The 24,497-nt window shown below is 42.0% G+C and overlaps 2 protein-coding genes and 1 long non-coding RNA gene across 6 annotated transcripts in view; 2 read left to right on the plus strand and 1 right to left on the minus strand.

Annotated features, from left to right (window-relative positions):
- Positions 1-5,882: 5,882 nt before the first annotated feature.
- On the minus strand, positions 5,883-15,770 carry LOC311594597 (thiosulfate sulfurtransferase/rhodanese-like domain-containing protein 3). Its single transcript, XM_084776441.1, has 4 exons — positions 15,615-15,770; positions 8,574-8,747; positions 8,325-8,484; positions 5,883-6,972 (listed from the first exon to the last, which is right to left on the minus strand). Exons 1-4 carry the CDS (start codon positions 15,682-15,684, stop codon positions 6,900-6,902), a joined length of 477 nt encoding a protein of 158 aa, XP_084632567.1. The 5' UTR covers positions 15,685-15,770; the 3' UTR covers positions 5,883-6,899.
- On the plus strand, positions 10,898-15,608 carry LOC311594603. The gene is made up of 3 exons (XR_014778142.1): positions 10,898-11,363; positions 11,397-12,601; positions 12,633-15,608. It is a non-coding gene; the product is annotated as an uncharacterized lncRNA (long non-coding RNA).
- Positions 15,771-20,190: 4,420 nt separating the features above from the next.
- USP45 (ubiquitin specific peptidase 45) overlaps positions 20,191-24,497 on the plus strand; it is a 66,386-nt gene continuing 62,079 nt past the window's right edge. For 2 of the 4 annotated variants that reach the window (XM_084796541.1, XM_084796544.1), the window contains exons 1-2: positions 20,191-20,237; positions 24,376-24,485. In XM_084796541.1, coding sequence (XP_084652667.1) covers positions 24,386-24,485 — 100 coding nt within the window. In that variant the 5' untranslated portion in view covers positions 20,191-20,237; positions 24,376-24,385. Of the gene's footprint in view, positions 20,366-20,423; positions 20,761-24,375; positions 24,486-24,497 lie in introns of those variants that run through there. The other 2 variants (XM_084796542.1, XM_084796543.1) reach the window with 2 other exon arrangements.

The raw sequence follows: 24,497 nt of genomic DNA on the forward strand, positions 1-24,497 counted from the left end.
TCATCCATAAATATTTCATACTTCTAAGAGGTAACATAACTACCAAATATCACATTAAAATTCTTAATTCCTGGGGGCTGGAGAGATGGCTCAGAGGTTAAGAGTACTGATTGCTCTTCCAGAGGTCCTGAGTCCAATTGCCAGCAACCACATGGTGACTCACAACGATCTATAATGTAATCTGATGCTCTTGTCTGCCCTGTAGGTGTACATGCAGGCAGAGCACTGTATATATAATAAATAGATAATCTTTTTTTTTAAAGTCTTAATTCCCTGAAAATTGCAGAACATTCTATGTATTCATTTATAAAAATCTTTTAGTTTTAGATTCATGGAGTCTTCCTCTATGTTTAAAAAAAAAGAAATCCCTGTTTTCATTTGTTCATCTACTAAGTTTTCCTTAGCCTAAGTTTTGCTGTGAACATCTTTAGAATGCCATTTACTCTGTGTTGTTTTTTATATTTCTGTAAATGGGGAATTGAATATAAAAGCTGATACTTTTTGTTTTGGCTAAACTACTGTATCAGGTGGCATCTCTTCCATTAGTAAACACGTAGTGGTTGTTGCTGTATTGTCACCCACTTATGACAAGTATTGTTTTTGAAATCAGTTACTGTTAGGCACACTGTCCAGTATCATAGCCACCAGCCACTTAGGGTTGAAGAGTTACTATGTGGCTTGTGTGAATGCAGATATACTGTAAATGTGCAAACATGTTGGATTTCAGGTACTTAATACAAAACAAAAGAATGTTAAAATTTCAATTTGTTTATAACCATTATGTGTTTTAAATGATAATATTTTGGATACATAGAATTAAATAAAATATTATTACAATTAATTTTTCTTGTTTCTTTTTAATTTTTTAAATGTAGCAACATTGAAAATTACAGAGTGGCTTACATTGGACAGTGCTGCTACCAGATAATAAATAATAGATTTCTGTCTCATCCCACAACCTCTCATTTGCATTTCCTGCTTTTCCTTTTAACTTTTAGATATTTCTCTGCTATTTACTTCAACATTTCCAATCCAATTAGCAAACTCCTGATATTGTTAATTTAAGCACTCCCTGTTTGCCAAGTTACACCCTATGCTGTCTCAGTTTAGGGTAATTCTCAGAGTAGGTTTACTGTTCAGCCACAGATGACGTGTGTAACAGCTTAAATGCAGGTTCTAATTGTAAACCCTGGACACCTGAAGTCCAAACACTTCACGTATTTCCTCTTCTGCTTACCCCTCCCTTTGTATTTTTTTTTTTAGTTTTTTGAGACAGGGTTTCCTCTCTGTAGCCTTGGCTGTCCTGGAATCACTTTGTAGACCAGGCTGGCCTCAAACTCACAGCCATCTGTCTGCTTTTCCTCCCGAGTGCTGGGATTAAAGGCGTGCGCCACCGTATCTGGCTTTATTTTCATTTTTTATATTATCCTACTTTGAAAGATGGAAGATCTTGCTTTCTCACACATCTTCCCCTTCCCCCCTACAATGGGACTTCTGTCATTTAACTATGCAGTTTGAGCTGGCCCACACCTGTAGTACCAGCACTTGAGATGTGGAGTCAATCACACTTAGGAAGACTTTGCTGAGTCTTATCTTACTGGCTAGAATGACTGATTTTAAGACCAAGTATCATTGCTGCTGTAGGAGTGGCTAAATTGGGATTATCCTTTCTTTTTTATTATTTAGTCACCAAACTTGGGATTTCAAGCCTTTGAAGTAGCACCTTGAGAATTTAGATTATTCTCTGTCTAAGACTATTAGGCTTGTTGGTTGTTTTAAGGTGCTTTTTGTTCCCTGGTGGGTTTTTTGTTGTTTTGTTTTTCTTCCTAGACAGGGTTCCTTTGTATAGCCCTGGCTGTCCTGGAACTCACAGAGATCCACCTGCCTCTACCTCCAAAGTGCTGGGATAAAAGGCATGCATCACCACCACTGGCTGTTCCATTTTAGCAGTTTCCTTCATGTTCCTTTTCTTATGTTTGGCTTAGTCACACTGTTTCAAGTTAGAATCTTGCCATAATTTAAAGGATCGTACATAGTTGAGAAGACAGAGAAAAGTAAACAGTCTTTCTTATTACCTTTCTCTATCTTCTCAACGTAGTGTACAGGGGCTGGAGAGGTGGCTCAGTGGTTAAGAGCACTGATTGCTCTTCCAGAGGAACTGGGTTCAATCCCCCGCACCCAGTACTCACAACTATCTGTAACTCCAGTTCCAGAGGATCTGACACCCTCACACCAATGCACATGAAATAAAATTAAATAAACTAAAAAAATAAGGTTAGCAGCATGGCTTTAAAAGAGTAGCATAGAGCTAAGGTGGAGGGAGGCAGTGGCACACGCATTTAATCCCAGCACTCAGGAGCCAGAGGCAGGCGAATTGCTGTGAGTTTCAGGCTTAGCCTGGTCTACAAAGCAAGTCCAGGACAGTCAAGGCTACACAGAGACCCTGTCTTGAAAAACAAAAAAAATAATAAAATAAAAAAGTAGCATGGAATCAAAGATGAAACAACTGTCATCAGGACTGGAAAGTTGGTTCAGTAGTAAAGAAAATTGGTTGTTCCTGTAATGGACCCAGATTTGATTCCTAGAACCTTCAGGGTGGCTCACCACAGCATGCTGCACAGAAAAAGGCAGAGCACTCATATGATTAAAATGAACCTAAAAAAATTTAAACCTATCATCAGATATAATCTTCAAAGAAAACGTGAAGAGGAATTTATAAACACGCTCAGATATAATCTGAAATTCTACCTGGATGATACTTTCTAGAAGTTTTTCCTTTCCCCTTCCCTCTCCTTATTGAATCTCTCATCTTTTTCTCCTCCCCCTCTCCCTCACTCCCTTGGAGCTGAAAAAATTTATAGTGTTGAAAAGGTATTGGTAATTTAAAAAAAAATTGTTTCCCCCACACAGGGAACAATATAGTTTGCTGGACACTGTGGGAATTGTTCACTCCTTAATTTAATTGATTGATTAATTAATTGGGTGGATGGCCTCAAACCATTGACGCCCTTGCCTCAGCCTCTGTAATGCTGGGATTGAAGTTATGAGCCACCAGGCTTGGCTTCTTTATTTTATCTTTATCATTTGGGCTAAAATGATAGCTCAGCAATTAAAAGTACTAGCTGCTAGGTTGAATTCTCAGCATCCACATGACCACTCTGTAACTCCGGTTTCTGGGGCTCTGATGCCTCTTCTGGCTTCGGCAGGGACCAGTCATTGCAAGTGATGCCTAGGCACATGCAGATAAAATAACTATACATAAAAATAATTTAGAAGTATTTTTTAAAAATAATATAGTAGCCAGGCACGGTGGCATATGCCTTTAATCCCAGCACTCCAGAGGCAGAGGCGGACAGATCACTGTGAGTTCGAGACCAGCCTGGTCTACAAAGCGAGGACAGCCAAGGTTACACAGAGAAACCCTGTCTCAAAAGCAAAACAAAACCAACAACAAAAAGGCAGTATTTAGTGTTGGGGAGATGGGTCAGGAGTTTAAGACCATTTGCTACTCTTTGCAGAGGACTCTGGTTCAATTGCTAGAACCGTCTGTAACAACAGTTCCAAGAGATCTGACTCCTTTTTCTGACATATGTGGGCACTGTGTGCATTTGATGTACTACCAAGCCAAGAGAAACAGTTACACACACACACACACACACACACACACACACACACACACACACACATATATTTTTTTTTTCGGGACAGCGTTTGTCTGTGTAGTCCTCTCTGTCCTGGACTCACTTTGTAGACCAGGCTGGCCTTGAATGCACAGAGATCCACCTACCTGCCTTTGCCTCCCAGGGGCTGAGATTAAAGATGTGTACCACTGTGCATGGCTTATATAAATGTTTTTTAAAAGAATGTAAAACATCAATAAATCTTGTGTTGAACCTGTATCCATTGTTATGACAGATAGATAGTAAAAAGCAAAATATATTCTTACAGAATCAAAGAGGCCCCTTGGAAATCATAAGATAGATGAAGACGATAGTAAAGGGAAACAGACATTTGATTAATTCAAAATTCTGTCCATTGTTGGCACGTTTTCTATGGCTACCTCTGTTCCCTTGTGATCTAGTCTTCTTGAAGTTATCTTCTCCAATGATGGAGATAAAATAGCTACTTTATTTTATTTTGTTTTATTTTTTAAAGATTTTTTATTTAATTTATTCAGATTACAACTTAAATGTTATCCCCATCACTTGTATCCTACCATTCCTCCCTCCCTCCCACTTTCACCCTATTCCCCTCCCCTAGGTCTAAGACTGAGGGGGGGGGCCTCCTCCCCCACTTTATGGTCATAGGCTATCAAGTCTCATCTTAGTAGCCTGCTTATTCTTTCTTTGAGTGCCATCAGGCCTCCTCACCAAGGGGAGGTGTCAAATATGGGGCACCAGAGCTCATATCAGAGTCAGTTCCTGCTCTCTACATAACTGTGGAGAATGTCCTGTCCATTGGGTAGATCAGAGTAAGGGTTCAATGTTTACTACTTGTATTGTCCTTGGTTAATGCAGTAGTTTAAGCAGACTCCCCTGGGCCCCAATCCACCCATCCCGATGTTCTTCTTGTAGGTTTTTAGGACACTCTGGGTCCTCCTATTTCCCCATCTTCTATATTTCTCTTACCTAGAGTTCCCACTAGGATGTCCTCAGATCTATCCCAATCTCTTGGTAAGTGAAGACTTTCATGGGACATGCCTTTCGGGCTAGTGCCCAATTATAAGTGAGTATATACCATGTTAGTGTTTCTGCTTCTGGGTTAACTCATTCAGTATGATCATTTCTAGTTCCATCAGAGAAATGCAAATCAAAATGACTCTGAGATTCCACGTTATATCCATCAGAACGGCTAAGATCAAAAACTCAAGTGACACCACATGCTGGCGAGGATGTGGAGAGGAATACTCATTGCTGGTGGGAATGCAAACTTGTACAACCACTTTGGAAATCTGTCTGGCACTATCTCAGATAACTGGGCATAGGGCTTCCTCAAGACCCAGCTATTCCACTCCTTGGCATATACCCAGAAGATGCTCCAGCACCCAACAAAGACATGCTCACCAATGTTCATAGCAGTTCTATTCATAATAGCCAGAACCTGGAAACAGCCTAAATGTCCCTCAGTTGAAGAATGGATAAAGAAACTGTGGTACATTTACCCTGTGGAATACTACTCAGCTATTAAAAACAAGGAAATCCTGAAATTTGTGGACAAAACAGCTACTTTAAAAATAAGGCATTAGGCCAGTGTAGTGGCACACACCTTTAATCCCAGCAGTCAGGAGGTAGAGGCAGGAGGATCTCTGTAAGTTCGACACCAACCTGGTCTACAAAGTGAGTCCAGGACAGCCAAGGCTACACAGAGAAACCCTGTCTCGAAAAACCAAAAAAAGTAGACTAACCTGTTCTTGAGTCTGTGTGTGCATGTATGCATTTGTATGTGTGCTCGTGTGTGTGTGTGTTTCTCAATATTTCTAGTCCTAGTAGGAAGAACAATCAAGAAACCAGACTGACAGTGTGAAAATAGAAAGTCAAATGTTTCCCAGCACTCAGGAGGCAGAGGCCACTGGTCTACAGAGTGGGTCCAGGACAGCCAGGGCTATACAGAGAGAAACCCTTAACTCCAAAAAACAAAAAGTTCAAATGTTAACTATTTCCAGATTTTTTAAATGGCTTTCCATCTTATTTTGGGAAAGGAAATGCTTAAAGAGCTTTGCTAGGTAGGTCCTACATCATCTAAATAACTACATGAATGAGGGGTAAAGAGCAAATGGGTCAGAAACGGCAGGAAAACACACGTTTACTTTGTTACTATTATGCCAGCACAGTAATAGCCATATAACTTAACATTCTAAAGAAATACATGCATGCCAGGAGGAGTCAAGCTGGCATAATAATTGTTTTTATTAGTTTTTACATGGAGGTATATTACTTGTAAAACATATTTTTTATGTTCGCTTTGATGAATTTTGACACACAGCCCCCTGATGTTTCAGTCATGCCACAGAACACCTCTGCTGCCCTACAAAGTTCCCTGGCCTCTTCTGCTGATCTGGTCTGCTTGCCATAGTCATAACCCACTGCAACTTTTATCCTCACCTTAACTTTAATTTTTAAAATTAGTTGCATTGTTACTATTCTGGCCATACTTGAGTCTTCAGAGGCTGTAAATGTGTTTTCCTGTTCAAAGTGGACTTCATCAGACCACAGATTCTTTTCTTTTGAAAGAGGATCTCTGTAGTCCAGGCTGGCCTCAAACTCATAGCAATCTGCATCAATCTCCTGAGTATTGGAGCTACAAGTACAAGCCTAAAACTAGATGCTTCATCATTGTTTGAGATCAGAACTGCTTGTTAATACACCATTTTTAGCTCATGGCCATGACTGTACATGATTTGTTAATACAAACTACCTGATATTATGGAATGCCAAAATACTTAAATGTAGATGGAAGGGAAACTGGTCTGGATCAATGTATGGAAAAGTAATAATTAAAAACATTAGCTGTAGAATCTGTATATTTCCATGGTAATTCATATTATCTCCGTTTTCAGTAGACTTTGAAAATGTTCAGGGGAGCAGTATCTTGTTTGTTTTGGTTTGGTTTGGTTTGGTTTTTTGAGACAGGGTTTCTCTGGGTAGCCTTGGCTGTCCTGGACTCACTCTGTAGACCAGGCTGGCCTTGAAGTCACAAAGATCCACCTTCCTCTGCCTCCAAAGTGCTGGAATTAAAGGCATACGCCCAGTGTGGAGAGCAGTATCTTTAGTTCACAGTTGAGAGAAGTAAGAAGCCAAGTATTTATACAGAATCTATTAGCCTTTGGTGCCAAGATTGGATTTTTCTTTTGCTTTATCCACTATCCTTGGATATAGGAACACAGTCTGTTATATCAAAAGTTAATTTTCTTGTTTCTTCTCTGAGATTTCATAGGTTATCCATTCCTTCCATCCTCCAGCATAGTGTTGAGCACTGAAAACATAGATCAAATAGTGTTTCATAACAAACTGAGTGGAACTTTGCAATAGCAACTCACCATACAATGGAGATTCTACATGTCTTAAAAAATGTGTTAACCAATACCAAGAAAAGACTTGATACCCTATGAGCATATACAGGGGGAGGAGATCCCCCTCAGGAACAGTCATAGGGGAGGGGAATAAGGAGAAAATGGGAGGGAGGGAAGAATGGGAGGATACAAGGGATGGGATAACCATTGAGATGTAACAAGAATAAATTAATAAAAATTTTTTTTAAATGTGTTAACCAAAAACAAAACCAAAACAACCTATGTATTTAGCCGGGTGGTGGTGGCGCACGCCTTTAATCCCAGCACTTGGGAGGCAGAGGCAGGCGGATTTCTGTGAGTTCAAGACCAGCCTGGTCTACAAAGTGAGTCCAGAACAGCTAAGGCTGCACAGAGAAACCAGTCTCAAAAAACCAAAAAATAAAAATAAAATAAAAAATCAATAAATAAGATTTGTTGTTCTTGAACAGGTTGGAAAGACAAATGCTCTTAGTTTCTATACCATCTGCCTGCCTGCCTGTCTTCTTCCTTCCTTTCTTTTGTTTTGTTTTGTTTTTTTGAGACAGGGCTTCTCTGTGTAGCCCTGGCTGTTCTGGAACTTGCTCTGTAGACCAGGCTGCTCTTGAACTCACAGAGATCCGACTTCCTTTGCCTTGGGAGTGCTGGGATTAAAGGCATGCACTACCTCTTGGCTGTACTGTCTTTATTAAATAATTTTTTTAAACCCCTGTGGTAGTAGTGCTTAAATCCAGGAACTTGTTCATGTCAAAAATATATGGTTTACCACTGTATCATATCACCAGCCCCAAGAAACTTTTTTTTTTTTTTTTTTTTTTTTTTGGAGACAAAGTATCAGTGTGGCACTGATTGGCCTTGAACTTTTGAATTTTTGTTACATGGTTATATGGTTATAGATGTTTTGTCTGCATGCCTGTCTGTAAACCAAAGGATTTCTGGTGCCTAAAGAAGCCAGAAGAAGGTATCAGATCTCCTGGAACTAGTTAACAGACAACAATGAGGTGCCGTGTGTGTTTGTGTGTGTGTGTTGGGGGGGGGGGTCCTCTGGAATTAAAACAGCACTCTTAACCATTGAGCAATCTCTCCAGCCTTGCCCCTCCCTAAGACATTCTTAAGTAAAGTAAAGTAAAGTAAGACATACTTAAGTAAAGTAAGAGATGTTTATTTCTATTTTTGCTATGCTGTGGATTGAATCCAGGGCTTTTCACATAGTAAGCTATAGCTCCAAACTCCCAAATGTCCTTGTAATACTGCAATACACAGTGCTCAATCTACACACCTGTTAAAGCCCAGTGATATTGCTGTGTCCATAGCCTTCTTGCTTCTCACTCCAGCTAAACAAGAAAACACTAGACTGTCAGATTTGGATGGCTTCACTTCATGGTACTTCTCTTTGAAGTCCCTTGGGTTCATCTGTAGAGCTTCGCCTACCTCATCCACTGGGAGAAAATGTTAAGGCATTCAATTAAGTTTTGGATATAATCAGTTAAGCATACAAATGAGTCTGTTTAAAACACATATTACTTACATGGTATGTTGATTGATCCAGGTATTTTTCCATGCTCAAGAATTTCCCATGTATCTCTAACATCAATTAACATAATGTCTTTGGACTTCAATAGGTTTTTTAGTTCCCAGTAGGTCACATCCTTAGAAAGAGTAGAACAAAAATGCTGGCTGCTTCCCCATATTGACTTCAAACCTGAAAAAAATGAAAGCTTAGACAACTTTGACGTAAGTGACACTAGTATTGACAGCCCTAAGTAGTAATAGTTAGATAATTATAATTAGGAGACAGACATGACTGAGTCCACCTTCTTTAATAAACTCTAGATACATACCCTGTCCCTGTTTTCCTGACTTGTAAGTACATAGAACTTCTGAGGCTTGTAGGTGACTCCTTTGTTTTAGTGAGGTTGACTCCTGTGACCTAGACAACTTCAGGGTGGCACCGATCACCACAAAGGCCAAGCCATGAATAGGGCCTGGAACTTTTATGCCTGGTCTTCCATGCAGTGGAACAAGACTAGAAGACTGAATGAGCAATCAACAGGGCGAACATTATGGCATACCCATTAAGCTCTTTCATCTTTGGAGTTGGGAGATCTGCTGAGGTAGCATCCATGTGTTGCAAACATGGTACACCCTGGGTCTGGGGCTTAAGAGTTATGTGGGAGGAGCCAGTCCACTACAGGTATCCCACCCCCTCCACAAATGCACTTACGACTCCTCAAGATCTCATACCATGACTTCGTCAGCAGGTTATTCATCTGAATTCCCTAATAAATAATTTAAAAGTGTTTACCTTCAGCAGGGCGTGGTGGTGCACTCCCAGCACTCCGGAGGCAGAAGAAGGCTGATTTTTATGAGTTCAAGTCCAGCCTGGTCTACACAGTGAGTCCAGGACAACCAAGCTACATAAAGAAACCCTGTCTCCAAAAACCAAAAAAAAAAAAAAAAGTGTTTATCTTCTTTCTGTTAGCAAATTACTGAACCTGAGGAAGGAGTCATGGGCATCTTTGATACATAGTCAGAAGTAAAAGAAGCCTGACTTTGGGTTTGGTATCTAAAGTGAGGCCGTTTTTGTTGGAAAGACTGTATGGTTTCTTCATTAACTCTGGGTAGTTGGTTCAGAATTAAAATGTAATTAGAGCCGGTGGTGGTGGTGGCAGCACACACCTTAATCCCAGCACACAGGATGCAGGGGCAGGTGGATGGTTGTGAGTTCAAGGCCAGCCTGGTTTACAAAGAATCCAGGACAGCCAAGGATACATAGAAAAACCCTGTCTTGAAAAACAAAGTTATTAGAGAATTAGCTTGGTGTGGGAAAACTAGCAGATCATGAAAAATATTTCCCAACACACATACATTCTGACTGAACAAGAGGATATGACCTGCCACATTGCGGTGAATGCTAGACTGCCAACCTTCAGCAAGCTCCATATTCTTTCAAAACCCTTTATTTAGCAAGAACTTGGAAACATATCAAACATTTAATAATTGAGTCCTGTTTATAATTTATTAGTCCCACTCTAACTCAAATAAGATAGTAACCTGTATATCTTATGGTTTCTGTTGCTGTGATAAAACACCATGACCAAAAGTAAACTGGGAAAGAAAGGGTTTATTTCACTTTATAGCTCATAAGTCCATCACTGAGGGAAGTCAGCGGCAGGAAGTCAAGCAAGGAATCTGGAGATAGGAGCTGATGCAGAGACAGGACAATTACTGTATTACATTCTCTAGTTTGCCATGGCTTGCTCAACCTGCTTTCTTGTATGTTGGGAACAAATAAGAACCCCAGGATCATTGGTGGAGGGGGGTGGCCCCTCCCACATTGCTCTTAACTCTTAAATCAAGAAAATGCTCCAAAGACATGCCCACTGGCCAATCTGATGTGCTGCACCAAGAAGAGCGCACAAGTTTGTTACTATCCATGCCAAAAGGTGCACCTGGACTCTTGTCAAAAGGAAGCGTGCAAACTGATATTTCACATTGGTTGGAAAAAATATTCAATACAATTTTCAATCAACTAATTAGAAGAATGTAATAAGCACACTCCTGATTCCTTGTTTTGTTTTAAAGATTTATTTATTTATTTTATGTCTATGAGTATACTGTCTTCATGCGCACCAGAAGAGGTCACCAGATCTTGTTATTGATGGTTGTGAGCCACCATGTAGTTGCTGGGAATTGAACTCAGGACCTCTGGTAGAACAGCCAGTGCTGTTAACCACTGAGCCATCTCTCCAGCCTCCTTGATTCCTTATGTTTAAATAAATTCTAAATATAAAGGTAACACCTTAAAGATACTAAGATAGCGTATAGATAATTTAAATTTTGTCATAAAGATTATGACAAAGGTCATAAAGGAGTTGTCCTTAAACGAATGTTCAATGAACGATTTGATGACAAATTGCAGGCAAGAAGGCATTTGTAGATGAAAATAAGAGGTAGTCTTACTAGCTGGGTGGTGGTGGCACATGCCTTTAATCCCAGCTCTTGGGAAGAACAGGCAGGTGGATCTCTGTGAGTTAAAGGCCAGCTTGGTCTACAAAGAGTTACAGGACAGCCAGAGATACACAGAGAAACCCTGACTTGAAAATACAAACAAAAAGCAAAACAAAACAAACAACAACAAAGTAAATTACTGAAATGGAGCTCATAGAAATAACAGGATAAGGTCAAACTCCCAATAGAAAAGTGATGAAAACATATGAACAGAAACTTGATGGGAAAAATTTAAATGACCAATAAAATGAGAAAAGTGGCCCAATCTCACTACAATTAAAGAAATATAACTCATAGCCAGGCAATGGTGGCATGTGACTTTAATCTGAGTACTGGTCAGATGGAGGCATGCGGATCTCTGAGTTCAAGGCCAAGCTGGACTACAGAGTGAGTTCCAGGACAGCCAGGGCTACAGAGAGAAGCCCTGTCTAAAACAAAACAAAAAAGAAATAACCAAAAAGCAGAACACAACAAAACATATAAAAGTGAGAACTTCGTGTCAGGCCTGTAAATCTTAAGCATATTGATAATGCCAAATATTAGTGAAGGGTGTGAGGAAAACTATTCTCTCAGACACTGTCATTCACAAGTCTTCCATGGGGACTGCAGAGATTGCTAAGTGGTTAAGAGCACTTCTTGCTCCTCCAGTGGACCTCGGTTTGGTTCCAGGATCTGATGGTGACTTAAAACAATTAATCTGTAACTTCAACTTTAAGGGATCTAGAACCATCTTTTGCCCTCTTCAGGCCCCAGGCTTGTAGGTAAGACATATATGTGGACAAAATATTTATACAGGTAAGATAATAAAATATGTATCGTGTTGTTGTTGGTGGTTTTTCTTGGAGACAAGGTTTCTTGACATAGCCCTGGCTGTCATGGAACTCACTGTGTAGATCAAGCTGGCCTCAAACTCACAGAGATCTGACTGCCTAGTCCTCTGGAGTGCTAGGATTAAAGTTTTTGTTTTGTTTTGGTTCGGTTTGGTGTTTCAAGACAGAGTTTCTCTGTGCAGCCTTGGCTGTTCTGGACCCACTTTGTAGAGGATTAAAGTTTTAAATAGAGCTTTTGTGGAGAAGTAGTAGGGATAACATTTTAAGAAAGCATATTCTTTTTGTCTGATGGCTTTACTTTTAGGAATCTGTCCTACAGGAGGAGCCCATGTGAAGATGAGAGGACAATTCTGTAGAATCAGTCCTTTCCTTCCACTTTCACATGCATTTCAGGAATCAAAGTTAGGGCATCAGAGTGACTGGCCAGCACCTTTACCCACTAAGCCATCTTGTCAGCCTCAAGATGAGATTTAAATTCTTTTTCTTTAACTGTTAAGGTTTCCTTCTTGTGTATGTGTGTAACATACGTGTGGCGAGGCCACATGTCCGGAGCTGGAGTTAGAAGCATTTGTGAGCCACCTGACATTGGTGATGGGAACTGAACTCAAGTCCTTTAGTGTGGAGAGCCACAGATAGCAGCGCCCCCTGCTGCTTCCCCGGCACAATGCGCCTTTGAGCGAGCCCCTTATGCGCATGCCTGAAGGCATAGCGTGAGGTGGCATGATCCGAACAAGGCATATCGTGAGGTGGTGTGATCCGAACGCACCAACCAAGAGCGACAACGTGGCAGTCTCTGATAGGACCAGGCACACTATAAAGGTTCTGTGGGAGCTTTTCACGGGGTCACTCCGGTAGTCAAGGTTCCTGAATAAACTGTGGCAAGAAGAGTTCCCGGTGTTGGTGTCCTTCCTGCTGGTCGGGGGCGGCATCGACACTTTAGGAGAACAATAAGTGCTCTTAACCACTGAGCCATTTCTCCAGCCCAAGATTTATTTATTTTTATTTTTGGCTTTTCAAGACAGGGTTTCTCTGTGTAGCCTTGACTGTCCTGGACTCACTTTCTAGACCAGGCTGGCCTCAAACTCATAGCAATCCTCTTGCCTCTGCCTCCCGAGTGCTGGGATCCCAGATTTATTTTTATATGTCTTCACAGTACACATATGGAGTTCTCAAATGACACCCTCAGAAGTCAGAAGGGGGTGTTAGCTCCCCTGGACTACCTGGCTGGGAGTTGCCGGATCCTTGGCACTAAACTCAGGGCTTCTGCAGAAGTGGGAGCCTTTAACCACTGAGCATCTGTCCAGCCCTCAGCATTAGATCTTTTAAAAACTGGAATAAACCGATTCAAATTACAGACAGTAGGCTGAGGTTACAATCTTCTATGTGGCATAATAATCAAGTAGAAAATGATGTAATCTCACAAATTATGTTAGTCTTGATTCTAGCAACAAGCAGCATCCCCCTCCCCCCTCACAGGGTCTCTCTGTCCTGGACTCAATTTGTAGACTAGGCTGGCCTTGAACTCACAGTGAACTCACACCTCCTACCTCTGCCTCTGGAGTGCTAGGATTAAAGGTGTGCGCCACCACGCCGGGCTAACAAGCAACTCTTAAAACTGGATCAAAGAGAATTTCTTTTTCTTGTCATTAAACTGGCTTTTAACTTCCTAGAATTCAGCTGCACTCACCACTCACTTGTGAGGTAATATATAAGGAAGACAGGTTTTCCTGCCTTTCCACTCAGAGATCAAAGCCTGGAGCAACCACCTGTTTCTCTTTAATCTCACCTTCCTCAAGACTCTCAAGGTCATGAGCCTACACTGTGCACTGTTTACTTGCATCAAGCTATAGGTGTTTTTGTATACCATATCCTTCTTGTAATTGACCCCTTGATCTAGTGTTCAACCAAAGAAGCATTCATCAGTTTTACACTAAAGGGGGTGGGGGGGGGGGAGGAGGCTGTCTATGCAGGGCAGTGGTGGCGCATGCCTTTAATCCCAGCACTTGGGAGGCAGAGGCAGGTGGATCACTGTGAGTTCAAGGCCAGCCTGGTCTACAAAGTGAGTCCAGGACCGCCAAGGCTACACAGAGAAACCCTGTCTCAAACAAACAAAAACCAAAAATGGCTGTCTAAGTTTTAGAGAATGAATATCTATATATTCTTTTGTCAAGGCTTGAGCCAAAATAAACGCATTCTGAAAATTGTTTTTGTCAGGTATGTTATAGAGAAAACTGATGAATATATGCCTTTGGTTTTAAATAAAATTAATGTATATACAGTGAAATCAATAATTATTGCTCTTTTCCTGAATTATACCATACCGTCTCCCTTCATTTCTACACAGGATGCTTATTCTTCTTTCATATCTATTTACTATTGCTTGCCACTTCCCTTTAACAATTCTATTCCTAGATACTCATTCTAGAAAAATAGTTGTTTATGTGCACAGGGTAGATTACACAATGATTATCAAGTAATTTAATAATAAAAACCTAGAACTAAATTTTTCTATAAGTGACTGGTTAGTAAACTGTAACACATCCTTGGTATGCAAATTTAAAAGCTAAATACATATGAGTCAAAAATACAGAAGTATATACACAGTATTTACATATAATAAGAACTTATTTATGGGTAATCATAGGGAGTATAAAAGAGTTTTTCGAAATCTATATCTGAGAAGAGTGGGATGTGAGGTTTTAAAGGAGATCTGTGGCTGGGTGGTTTTGTTTGTTTGTTTGTTTTGTTTTGTTTTTTCTTCAGTGAGAATATAACCATGTACTAATTGTGTGACTTTTAAAGCACACAAAGACATCTTCCTCTGGCGTTAAGTTCACTAGCTGAGGCTTTCCCATTGCAGTCACACTTGGATCAGGCTGTGTACTTGTGTCCCTGCCGCTGCCCACCCGGGCACAAATGGTGAACTCTTTAGCTGCTGGAGCTGTAGGCCCTGCAGGAAGCCTGGCAGATTGTGTCTAACAAATAATTGCTACAGAAAGGTGAAAGAAAACAATTTTCACAGAAAAGCCCATCTTCTGTAACAAAAGGTGTTCACAAAGGAGCAAGGGCTAGCTTGATAGGCCCCTGCAGCTGCTTCTTTGGAAGAAAATAGGCTCAAAAGAAGAGACCATATTTTAAAATAGGAAAAGGGGGTGGAGTTGATACCCCGAAGGTACTGAAGCCCTGGACTGAGCTTTAGACCCAGCTGGGTCAATATCTACTTTCAGGTCTCCGCCTTCTGCTTCCGAATTTGCAAAATCAATAGAAGGGGGAAACATCTTCCTGGTTCTAATTCGGATGGGTGGGGTTGGGGTGGGGTGTCTGTTTCATGAAGAGATGAGCGCAGTGCCCTGATGGGTCCCAATGGTAAGTTAAAACGGTAGGTATGTAATTAAGTCTCTCCGGGGCCTTCTTGCTGGCTCCTTTCAGTGGGGGAATTGACCTTCCTCCCTTAAACTTGCACAATGCATTCCTATTATAAATAACCTTGGTGCCATGTTTACTCCGTCGCTGTGCTCATCAGCGCATTTCCAGGCAGCGAGAGCGTGGAATCCGGAGGGTCAAAAAGAGCAAAAGCTGCAGGCGGGCACTGCATACCTACGCGCCAATTGTAACAGGCTTCACTTTTATTAATAACTGAAAATCTAAAGAAGAGAGTACAGCCAATGTCACTCCCTCCCCGGCACCCGAAATCGAGCGCTTTTCCAATCCCCGGGGATCAAGCTCACCGCCAAGCGCAGGCTGCACCGATCCTAGGGCCGCCCTGCATGCGGTCCCAAGCACCCGCCTAGCCAGCATCACCAAGGGCTCTTTGGGACCCGGGAGCAGCTGACCACTTCCTCCTCCTCGGCTTCTTCCTGCAATTTTTACCGCAGGCGCTGTCTAGGCTCTTGAGCGCCCCCGCAGCCAGCACCGGCAGAACGGGACACTGCCATACAGTTAAAACTGACATGTTTTAGGGTAAGGTTAAATCCAACTGCTTTAGAGTGTTAGCTTCCCACTGCTACATCAACAAATTACCACATGTTTACTAGAGTAATACAACAGAAGTTATTTACAATGTTTAAATTATCGCACTTAACTAAAATCAATGTGTCAGAAAATACGGTGTATTTTCTAAAAACTTTCTGAGAAGATTTTGTTTTATTTTACTTTTACTTGCCTTTCATCTTTTCACAAGACTTTATCTATCTTCAAAGCCAGTATTTTAGCATCTCCAAATCTCTCTGGCTGACCCTTGCTTCTGTTGTATGTCCTTTCATCTGTCCTTCCTCTATTCTTCCCCTAAGGACCTTTACATTCAGACCACTGAACTAATTCAAGTCAGTCTCTCCACTTCCGGATAGTTTATATGTGATAATATCTTCAAAGTCCCCTCTACCAGGTCTGATGGTTTAAATAAGAATGGCTCCCAGCCGAGTACAGGTGGCCCAGGCCTGTAATCCCAGCACTCCAGGAGGCAGCGGCAGGTGGACCTCTGTGAGTTCAGAAGCCAATCTAGTCTACAAAGCGAGTCCAGGAAAGCTAAGGCTACACAGAGAGACCCTGTCTTGAAATCCCACCCTCCCCCCCCACACACACACAAATGAATGGCCCCTATATATTTGAATACTTAGGGAGTGCCTTCAGAAAGGTGTGGCCTTGTTGAAAAAAGTGAGAGAGAGCTTTGATGGTTCAAATGCTTAAGCCAGGCCCAGTGTCCCTCCCTCCCCCTCCCCCCTCACCATATCTGCCTGTGTGCTGCCATATCTCCTGTCATGACAAGGATGGACTAAATCTCTGATATTGGAAGCCACCCCCCAATTAAATATTTTCCTTCATGAGAGTTGTTATGAAAAACAAAAGCAAGAACAACAACAAAAAAAAAACCCAAACACTTGTCGTGGCCATGGTGTCTCTTTACAGCGATAGAACACTGGCTAAGATACCAGGTAAAATAACACATTACCAGTTCCAGGAATTAGAATTTGGGGCCTATTTGGAGTTGGCTATACTGGGGCTTTGTTTCCCCCACTTACAGCTTCTCGTTGTACGGGTGATGTATGCCCAAGGAATAATTCCATTAAGCACACACTTTGAGGTCAGCCCATTTTAATAATTCTGTATTTTTTTTTATTGTATGTTAGGTGTGTGTGTAGTGTGTTGTCTGTATGTGTATGGAAGTACTTGTTAGAGTGTATGGAGGGCAGAGGTTGATTCTGGGTGTCTTTCTTCAGTCATACCACCGTAATTTTTGAGTCAGTGTCTCTCACTGAACCTGAAGATGACCAAATCAATAGAGAGATGGCTCCACGGTTAAGAGTACTGACTGCTCTTGCAGAGGACCCAGGTTCAATCTCCAAGGTCTATATGGTGGTTCACAACAGTCTCTATTTCCAGTTCTGGGAGATCCAGTGCCTTATTCTGATCACTGAAGGTATCAGGCAAGCATGTGATGCACAGACACACAAGGAAACAAAACACTCATATAAACTAATAGATGAAAAATTATTTTTAAAAATAAGACGAACATGTCGTCTAGGTTGGCTGGCCACTGAGCTTCAGGGATCAGCCTGTCTTTGCATTCTGACCCAGTTACCCCTCAGGAGTGGAGTTACAGGAGCATCCTGCTCTCTCTATGGTTCTGGGATTCTGAACTCGAGCCTTATGCTTATGTAGCAATCACTTCACCAACTGAGCCTCTCCCTAGATCTAATAACTTAATAATTAATAACCCACATCAGATTTCTATACCAATGACATTATCTACTACTAGGTTTCCCCTAATCATTTAGAGTTTAATTTTTAAATTGTTGATGTGTGTGTGTGTGTGTGTGTGTGTGTGTGTGTGTGTGTGTGTGTGTGTAGACAGGGTTTCTCTGTGTCACTCTGCCTGTCCTGACCAGTCTAGGCTCAACCTCACGGCGATCTGCCTGCCTCTGCCTCCTGAGTGCTGGGATTAAAGGTGTCTGGCACCACACCCAGCTCCAAATATTCCACTTCTTTAAAAGTGGCAAAATCATCCCTATGAGTTCAAGGCCAGCCTGGTCTCCAAAGTGAGTCTAGGATAGCCAAGACTACACAGAGAAACCCTGTTTCAAAAAAGCCAAACTAAAACAAAACAAAACAAAAGAGCAGCAAAATCAAGCTGTGCACAAGCAAGTGAGCATCCACATGTTTATTTGTATCTATCCACTTGTGACTATGTATTGTTGGAAATGAGTTCAGGGTTGATACCAACTCCATCAAGGCAGACTTTACTTTTGATAAAGATGCGCTCAGAAAATTGAACATGGACAGGAAATACACTTGGTTTCTATTCAGAGTTTGGTGGTGACTGTCTTTTCTCCATCGAATAGGGTCAGAGCCCTCAGCATTAACTGGCTAATCTGAAAACAACTGGTGAACAGAAAATGAAGGAGAATGTAGCTATTGCTCCAGGCCATCAAATTCTTGGAATACAGTAGTAGATATTTCAGTAAATCCTTTCCAGGGAGGAGGGTAAAAAAAGATTTGAATTCCTTGTCCTAAACACAAGTTTTATAGTATTTGATACAAAGACTTATATTTGCTATTTCTTACAGTGTGATATTTCTAGCTGTCTTAAATTCTACTGTTTCCCAATCGTCCTCTGATATGCCAATAAAACAGTTTACCGCCAGGGGAGAGAATAGGGTTGGTCATTCTGCCATCCAGATGGATGAGAAGGAGTTAGAGGAGGAAGTGGGGAATTCGGCCACAAGCAGAGGTCCAGAGATTTCAGGAGAGAGGGACTGGAGGCGAAAGCTACAAAATGCATATCTCGGGGATGTATGCTGGAAGAAAACCAGACTAGCCTAGAGGGTTAAGAATGGAATAATTGGCCAGGTGTGGTGGCACACACCTTTAATCCCAGCACTTGGCAGGTGGATCTACGAGTTTGAGACCAGCCTGGTCTACAGAGTGAGTTCCAGCACAGGTAGAGCTATACAGAGAAACAGTGTTGAAAAAACCAGAAAATAAAGAAAACAAATTGCTGCACAATTGTTGTGTCATGAAGCTTGTTAAAACAATATGAGTCTCAGTTATTTGGGTGATAGCCGGGTTAAGAGATAAACTGAGAAACAAACACAAGTATGGTTTTTCTTTGTTTTTAAAAGAGTTATTTATTTATTTATTGGTTTTTCGAGACAGGGTTTCTCTGTGTAGCCTTGGCTCTCCTGGACTCGCTTTGTAGACTAGGATGACCTCGAACTCACAGCGATCCACCTGTTCCTGCCTCCCAAGTGCTGGGATTAAAGGCATGGTCCACTACACCCGGAAGATTTATTTATTTATTTTATGTGCATGAGCACTCTATTTGCATGTACACCTGCATGTTTGAAATGGGCATCAGATCACATTATAGATGGCTGTGAGCCACCATGTAGTTTCTGGGAATTGAACTCAAGACTTCTGGAAAAGCAGCTAGTGCTCTTAACCTCTGAGCCATCTCTCCAGCCCCCAACAATCTGTTCTTACTGATACTATGTTTTCTTCTCTGCCTCGAAGAAAATGGCCTCCTAAAAGGCAGTTATGTATCCCTATACACAGCATCTTGACTAACCTATTTGTAATCCACTGTATGTGCCCAATGCATGGTTCCTATAAACAATGTAAACGAATAGCTTCCTCCTTTCTCAAGTTTCCCCGTGGAAATAAATTTTATTGTTTAAGGTTAAAAAAAAAGTCAGTTTTTGGCATTTAACTGGAATCTCTTAACTTCTAACCGAGCACTCTACCCATTAGGCCACAACTTATCCTTTGTGATAGATTGAGACTTCTAGGGCCCATCAACCAGTGCTTGCAACAAAATAATTTCAAACCATTTTTACTGAAAAGCAAGGTGTACATAGCTGAAACAGACACTCAGACTCTGAAGAATTACAGACGTGATGTACCATCTAGTTCAGAAGTGAGAACCACATCAAGCAACAACAACAACCCTTAAAATCATTTAGAGTGAATGTCAGATGTAACTTTGATGTTCCGAGAAGGGTGATGGGACAGGGGAGGCCGTTCCAAAAGTGCCCAGCAAGTGGGCTCTGGGCCAAAAGAACCAGAGCAGCTCCCTAAAGCCAGCACCTGAATCCTGGCCCTGTGGCTGGCTATGTACCAGCCGGCAGCAGGGGGCCCTCCCTCAGTACACCTACAGGGCCTAGCTGCCACCCACCTTTTAGCTGCCAAAAGGACAACCCCAAAAGGATATAGACTCTAAGTCCCGCCCCCACCCCACCCTGAATACCAGACCCCGCCCCGGCCCCACCCAGGATGCCAGGCCCCGCCTTCTCCGGCTTGGCCGCTGCGCACGCGCAGAAGCTCCTGCTTGTAGAAGCTGCGGCCCGGCGGGCGGGGTGAGTTGGGGCCCACGCTTTGGGGTCACTGCAAGCCTTGTGTCTTCGCTTGGGCGCCGAGGCCTCCTTGTAGGTGAACCAGCCTAAAAAGAGAGGTCTCCCGTGTACCTTCACGTCCAGATCACATGGTGCGCCGGGAGGCCTCCCGGGCCGAGTCCCGGTGGCCGTGGGAAGGGGGTGCTGGGGAGGGGGCCGAGCCGAGTCCCATCTTCTCCGTGACTCCGGCGTGCTGCAGCCACTTCTCCCTTCCGGATCGCTCGTCGCGGCGCATTCCACTCTGCTTACTTGGGGTGCATCAGTGCCCCGTGGAAGAAAGCCTAACCACGGCTTTCTGGCAACACCGAATATTAGGTTAGGGGTTGATCCTAATTGAGTCCACCTCTGGCTTCCGGACTTGTGCAAATCACTTTACCTCGATCCAGTTCCAAGTGCAAAATGAGGATGATGATAGTGACGCATCTCCAAGTGCTTGTGAGAAGGTTCTTAGAATTGAGTGTTTTGAGCCCGGGTATCTAAAAGGAAGGTAGGCATTTCCTTTTCTCACGCTGGAGAACTGCAGCCCAAAACTTAAGAAAACACTATTTGGACATGGGATGCTTGTAGCCAGTTGAAAACCATAATATTAAACATACCTAATATTATGTACATCCTGTGTTAAAGACAATTGAGTTGCTGGATAATGTTTAAATTAAAAACTGAAGTTCATGGTTCAGCAGCTCGGCAAGCCTGACAGTCCTGGCCCCATGCGGTGATAGAGAAAGCCACTCTGGCTTCAGGGATTCAAAATGAAACACTTAAACACGTGCCCAGCCATACACAGAAAATACAGACATAAATGGATTTTTTTTTTTTTTAAAGAAAGCTGTAACGTTTGATGTTTGGAAAGACCTCACAGAGAGGGGGGCGGGGAAGCCAGAACATATTTATGGCAAAGAGTTAACAAACCAGGCCCCAGACATCTGCTCTTTGATGGCTCTGCCTGCAACCTTGGCCCTTGTTTGGCGTCTGGAAACTTGGAGTTTGGGAGTGTTCTGATGTAGTAGTAATTGTTCTATACCCAACACTGTATTTTATGCCAAAATTACCAGTTACCATACAATTGCCAGACTCCAACACGTTTCTAATGGGTTCCCCTGAGCTCAGGTTATGTTGCTGCTCGTTCCTTGTGAGGGAGAGTGTGGGCTCACCCACCTGAGAGGGAGAGCGGCGCTATGGACGTTATGGAAAAGTGCCCTTTCCCATTCTAATCAGGTTGTATGTTCACGCAAGTGCTTTAGGAAATGTACACCAGCTGCTGAGTCCTGTGAATCCTGGTCGCTCCTCAGTACCCCCAGGAGCCTTGGAGGGCTCCAGACACGATGTTGATAATGGAAAGTATTTGAAAGCGTAATACTTGAATGTTTTTTTGTTGTTGTTGTTGTTGGTTTAGCCTTAAGTGGAAGTTAGAAAAGGAAGTTACATGGAACTGTGATATTATGGGCTGGCTTAAGCTCAGATCCATTACATCTCCTAAAAAGATGATTAGAAATTCCTCCTCCAGCCTGGCATGGTGGCTCACGCTTTTAATCCCAGCACTCGGGAGGCAGAGGCAGGCAGATCGCTGTGAAGCCAGCTTGGTCTACAAAGTGAGTCCAGGACAGACAAGGCTACACAGAGAAACCCTGTTTCGAAAAAAAGAGGGGAGGGAGAAAGAAATTCCTCCTCCAAGATAAGTGTGAGACTGTTTTTGCAACAGGTAATTTACAAAATCTAATCAAATACCCAGCTAGGAGAATTCTTCCCACTATCCCTATCTGTACAGAAATCTTCATCTTTATCATCTTTATAGGGGGGAAATAAGACCATTTCTCAGGAGCTATTTCATTCTGAGAGTCTGTTAATGCCTCTCTCTCTGTCCAGGACTCAAATTAAAGTTAATGGATGCAGGTTTGTAAATTTAGAGGTGGGAAGACTGGATTGGCCATGTGATTGTGGGAGGTAGGAGATTGAAAAAGGTTAAGGAGATTGAAAAGGGTTTCAAATGGCTGAGTAGAGTGCACAGAAGTTGACCAGAGAGATGGAGTGGACAAGGGTTAGATCTAGCTTTCTTACAAGACTTTGTGAGTTCATGAGAAAATGACAACCTGGGTTTCTTCTACAATTGGCTTCTGCTAAATAGGTGATGTATTGTTTACTTACCTAATGTTAAATGTGACCACATGACTTTTTTTTTTTTTCCTTTTGCCAGTCAATATGAGCTTTCAGGTAAAACTTTAAAAACTAGCTTTGTATTAGAATCTTTCCCCATTCTGCTATAGGAATTAAAGTGGTTGCTAAGATGTGTTAGCAAGGACATTTACATACCCCCCCCCACATACACATACTTTTAAAAAATCATATGGGAAAGCAGTATTAAAAAAGAAAAAAAGACTGAATTCCCCCCCCCCCATGTCTATAGAATATGCATGAATCAGAGAAGGAAATTAGAATATGCTAGATAAAAGATACCAGGTAATACCTTTCTTAGATATGATAGAGGTGTTATATACGAGGATTATTCATTGTGTTTAAAGGACTATGCTTAAGTATTTAGGGATACATTTTCATTATTTCTACTACTTATTTTCAGATTACTATCAAAATCAATCATACATATTGAATTGAAGGGTGGGACAGTGGTCCCCAGCAGCAACATTGGGCAGTGCACAGCTGCCTGTAACTCCGTCAGCAGGGGAGCTGGCGGTCTGTCCATCCGCCCTCCAGGAGCACCTGCACTAACATGCACATACCATAGACATACACAGGCTTTACAATCGTTAACAATTGTATGTTCCTACCTGGGCATAGTGGCCTTTAATCTCAGCACACTGGAGGCAGAGGCTGGTGGATCTCTGAGTTCAGGTCAGCTTGGTCTATACAGTGAGTTCCAGCCAGGGCTGCATAAGAGGAAACCTTGTCTTGAATCACCCCCCCCCCACCCAAAAAAAAGAACAACAAAAAAATATGTTTCTATACTGATATTTTGACAAAAAGTACAGCAAAGTACATGTATATATGCATTTTGTATACTAGATGTATCCTAGATTGCACATGTATATGTCTATACATGTATATGTCTATACATGTGTAATCTAGACAGTGTATGACCTTTGTAGATTTAAAATTTCTTCATAATAAAAGCTTGAGGAGAAATTATGGTGGCCTAAAAGTAGAAATAATTTTTCCGTCTATCCCACTAGGAAGTATAGCCATTAGGGCTCCTGACTAGTAGGGTTACTTTTCCCTGGTCCAGTGTACATCTTCCAGACGCCACTCCTGCGTAGATGACAGGGTAAGGAGAGGGCCCATTATAAGAAGCAGTACTTATTTCCTTAATGAAACTTTATCTCCGAGACATCATGCATGCCGAGGGCGTGTCTGAGTTCAGGGCAATTAAAAAAGAAAAATTACTGTCCACTAAGTGGCTTTGATGGCAAACATTAGTTGGGTACTGAAGGCTGTCAAGTCCAAACTCAAAGTGCTGGCAGATCTTGTATACCTTGCTACATGCAAGGGTAAGGTAGACCCCAATTAAAAAAAAAAAAAAAATATATATATATATATATATATATACACACATTTGCCTTGACTTTCTTCTGGTTACCTCACAAAAATGCAAGGTTCACTCTCTCACCTACTCTTTTGTTTGTTTGTTTTTGTTTTTGTTTTTTTCTTTTTCTAGACCGGGTCTCTCTGTGTTAGCCTTGGCTGTCCTGTACTTCCTTTGTAGACCAGGCTGGCCTCGAACTCACAGCGATCCTTCTGCTTCTGCCTTCCAAGTGCAGGGATTATAGACATGCGCCACCACGCCCGGCTCAGGGCCCTTCTCCAAGTACTATCACATTGGGGGTTAGATTTCAGCTTAGGAATTTGGAGGTGCTCAGGAGGTAAAAGCAGTCTATAACAGAATAGTGGAAATGTGCCACTTGAGTGTTGACGTTTTTGTGGCAGTCCTGAGGACAGTACCCAGGCGCTCCTGCATGCTCTACCACTGAGCTGTACTCTCAGCCTTCTATATTGATTTTTTTTTTATTTACTTTAGCTGATTCGTTTGAATATGCATTAAATATACTCTAAGTTTGAAGATTAAAGTATTGCTCTTTTTCTTGAAACTTTTCAGTAAATAACAGATGCGGGTAAAAGATCCATCGAAAGATCTCCCTGAGAAAGGCAAACGAAGTAAGAGACCATTGCTACCTCATGATGAAGATTCTTCAGACGACATTGCTGGTAAATTGTGAT

The sequence above is a fragment of the Acomys minous genome, assembly GCF_964271855.1.
Source record: "Acomys minous genome assembly, chromosome: 1".
In the NCBI taxonomy this organism is placed as follows: domain Eukaryota; kingdom Metazoa; phylum Chordata; class Mammalia; order Rodentia; family Muridae; genus Acomys; species Acomys minous.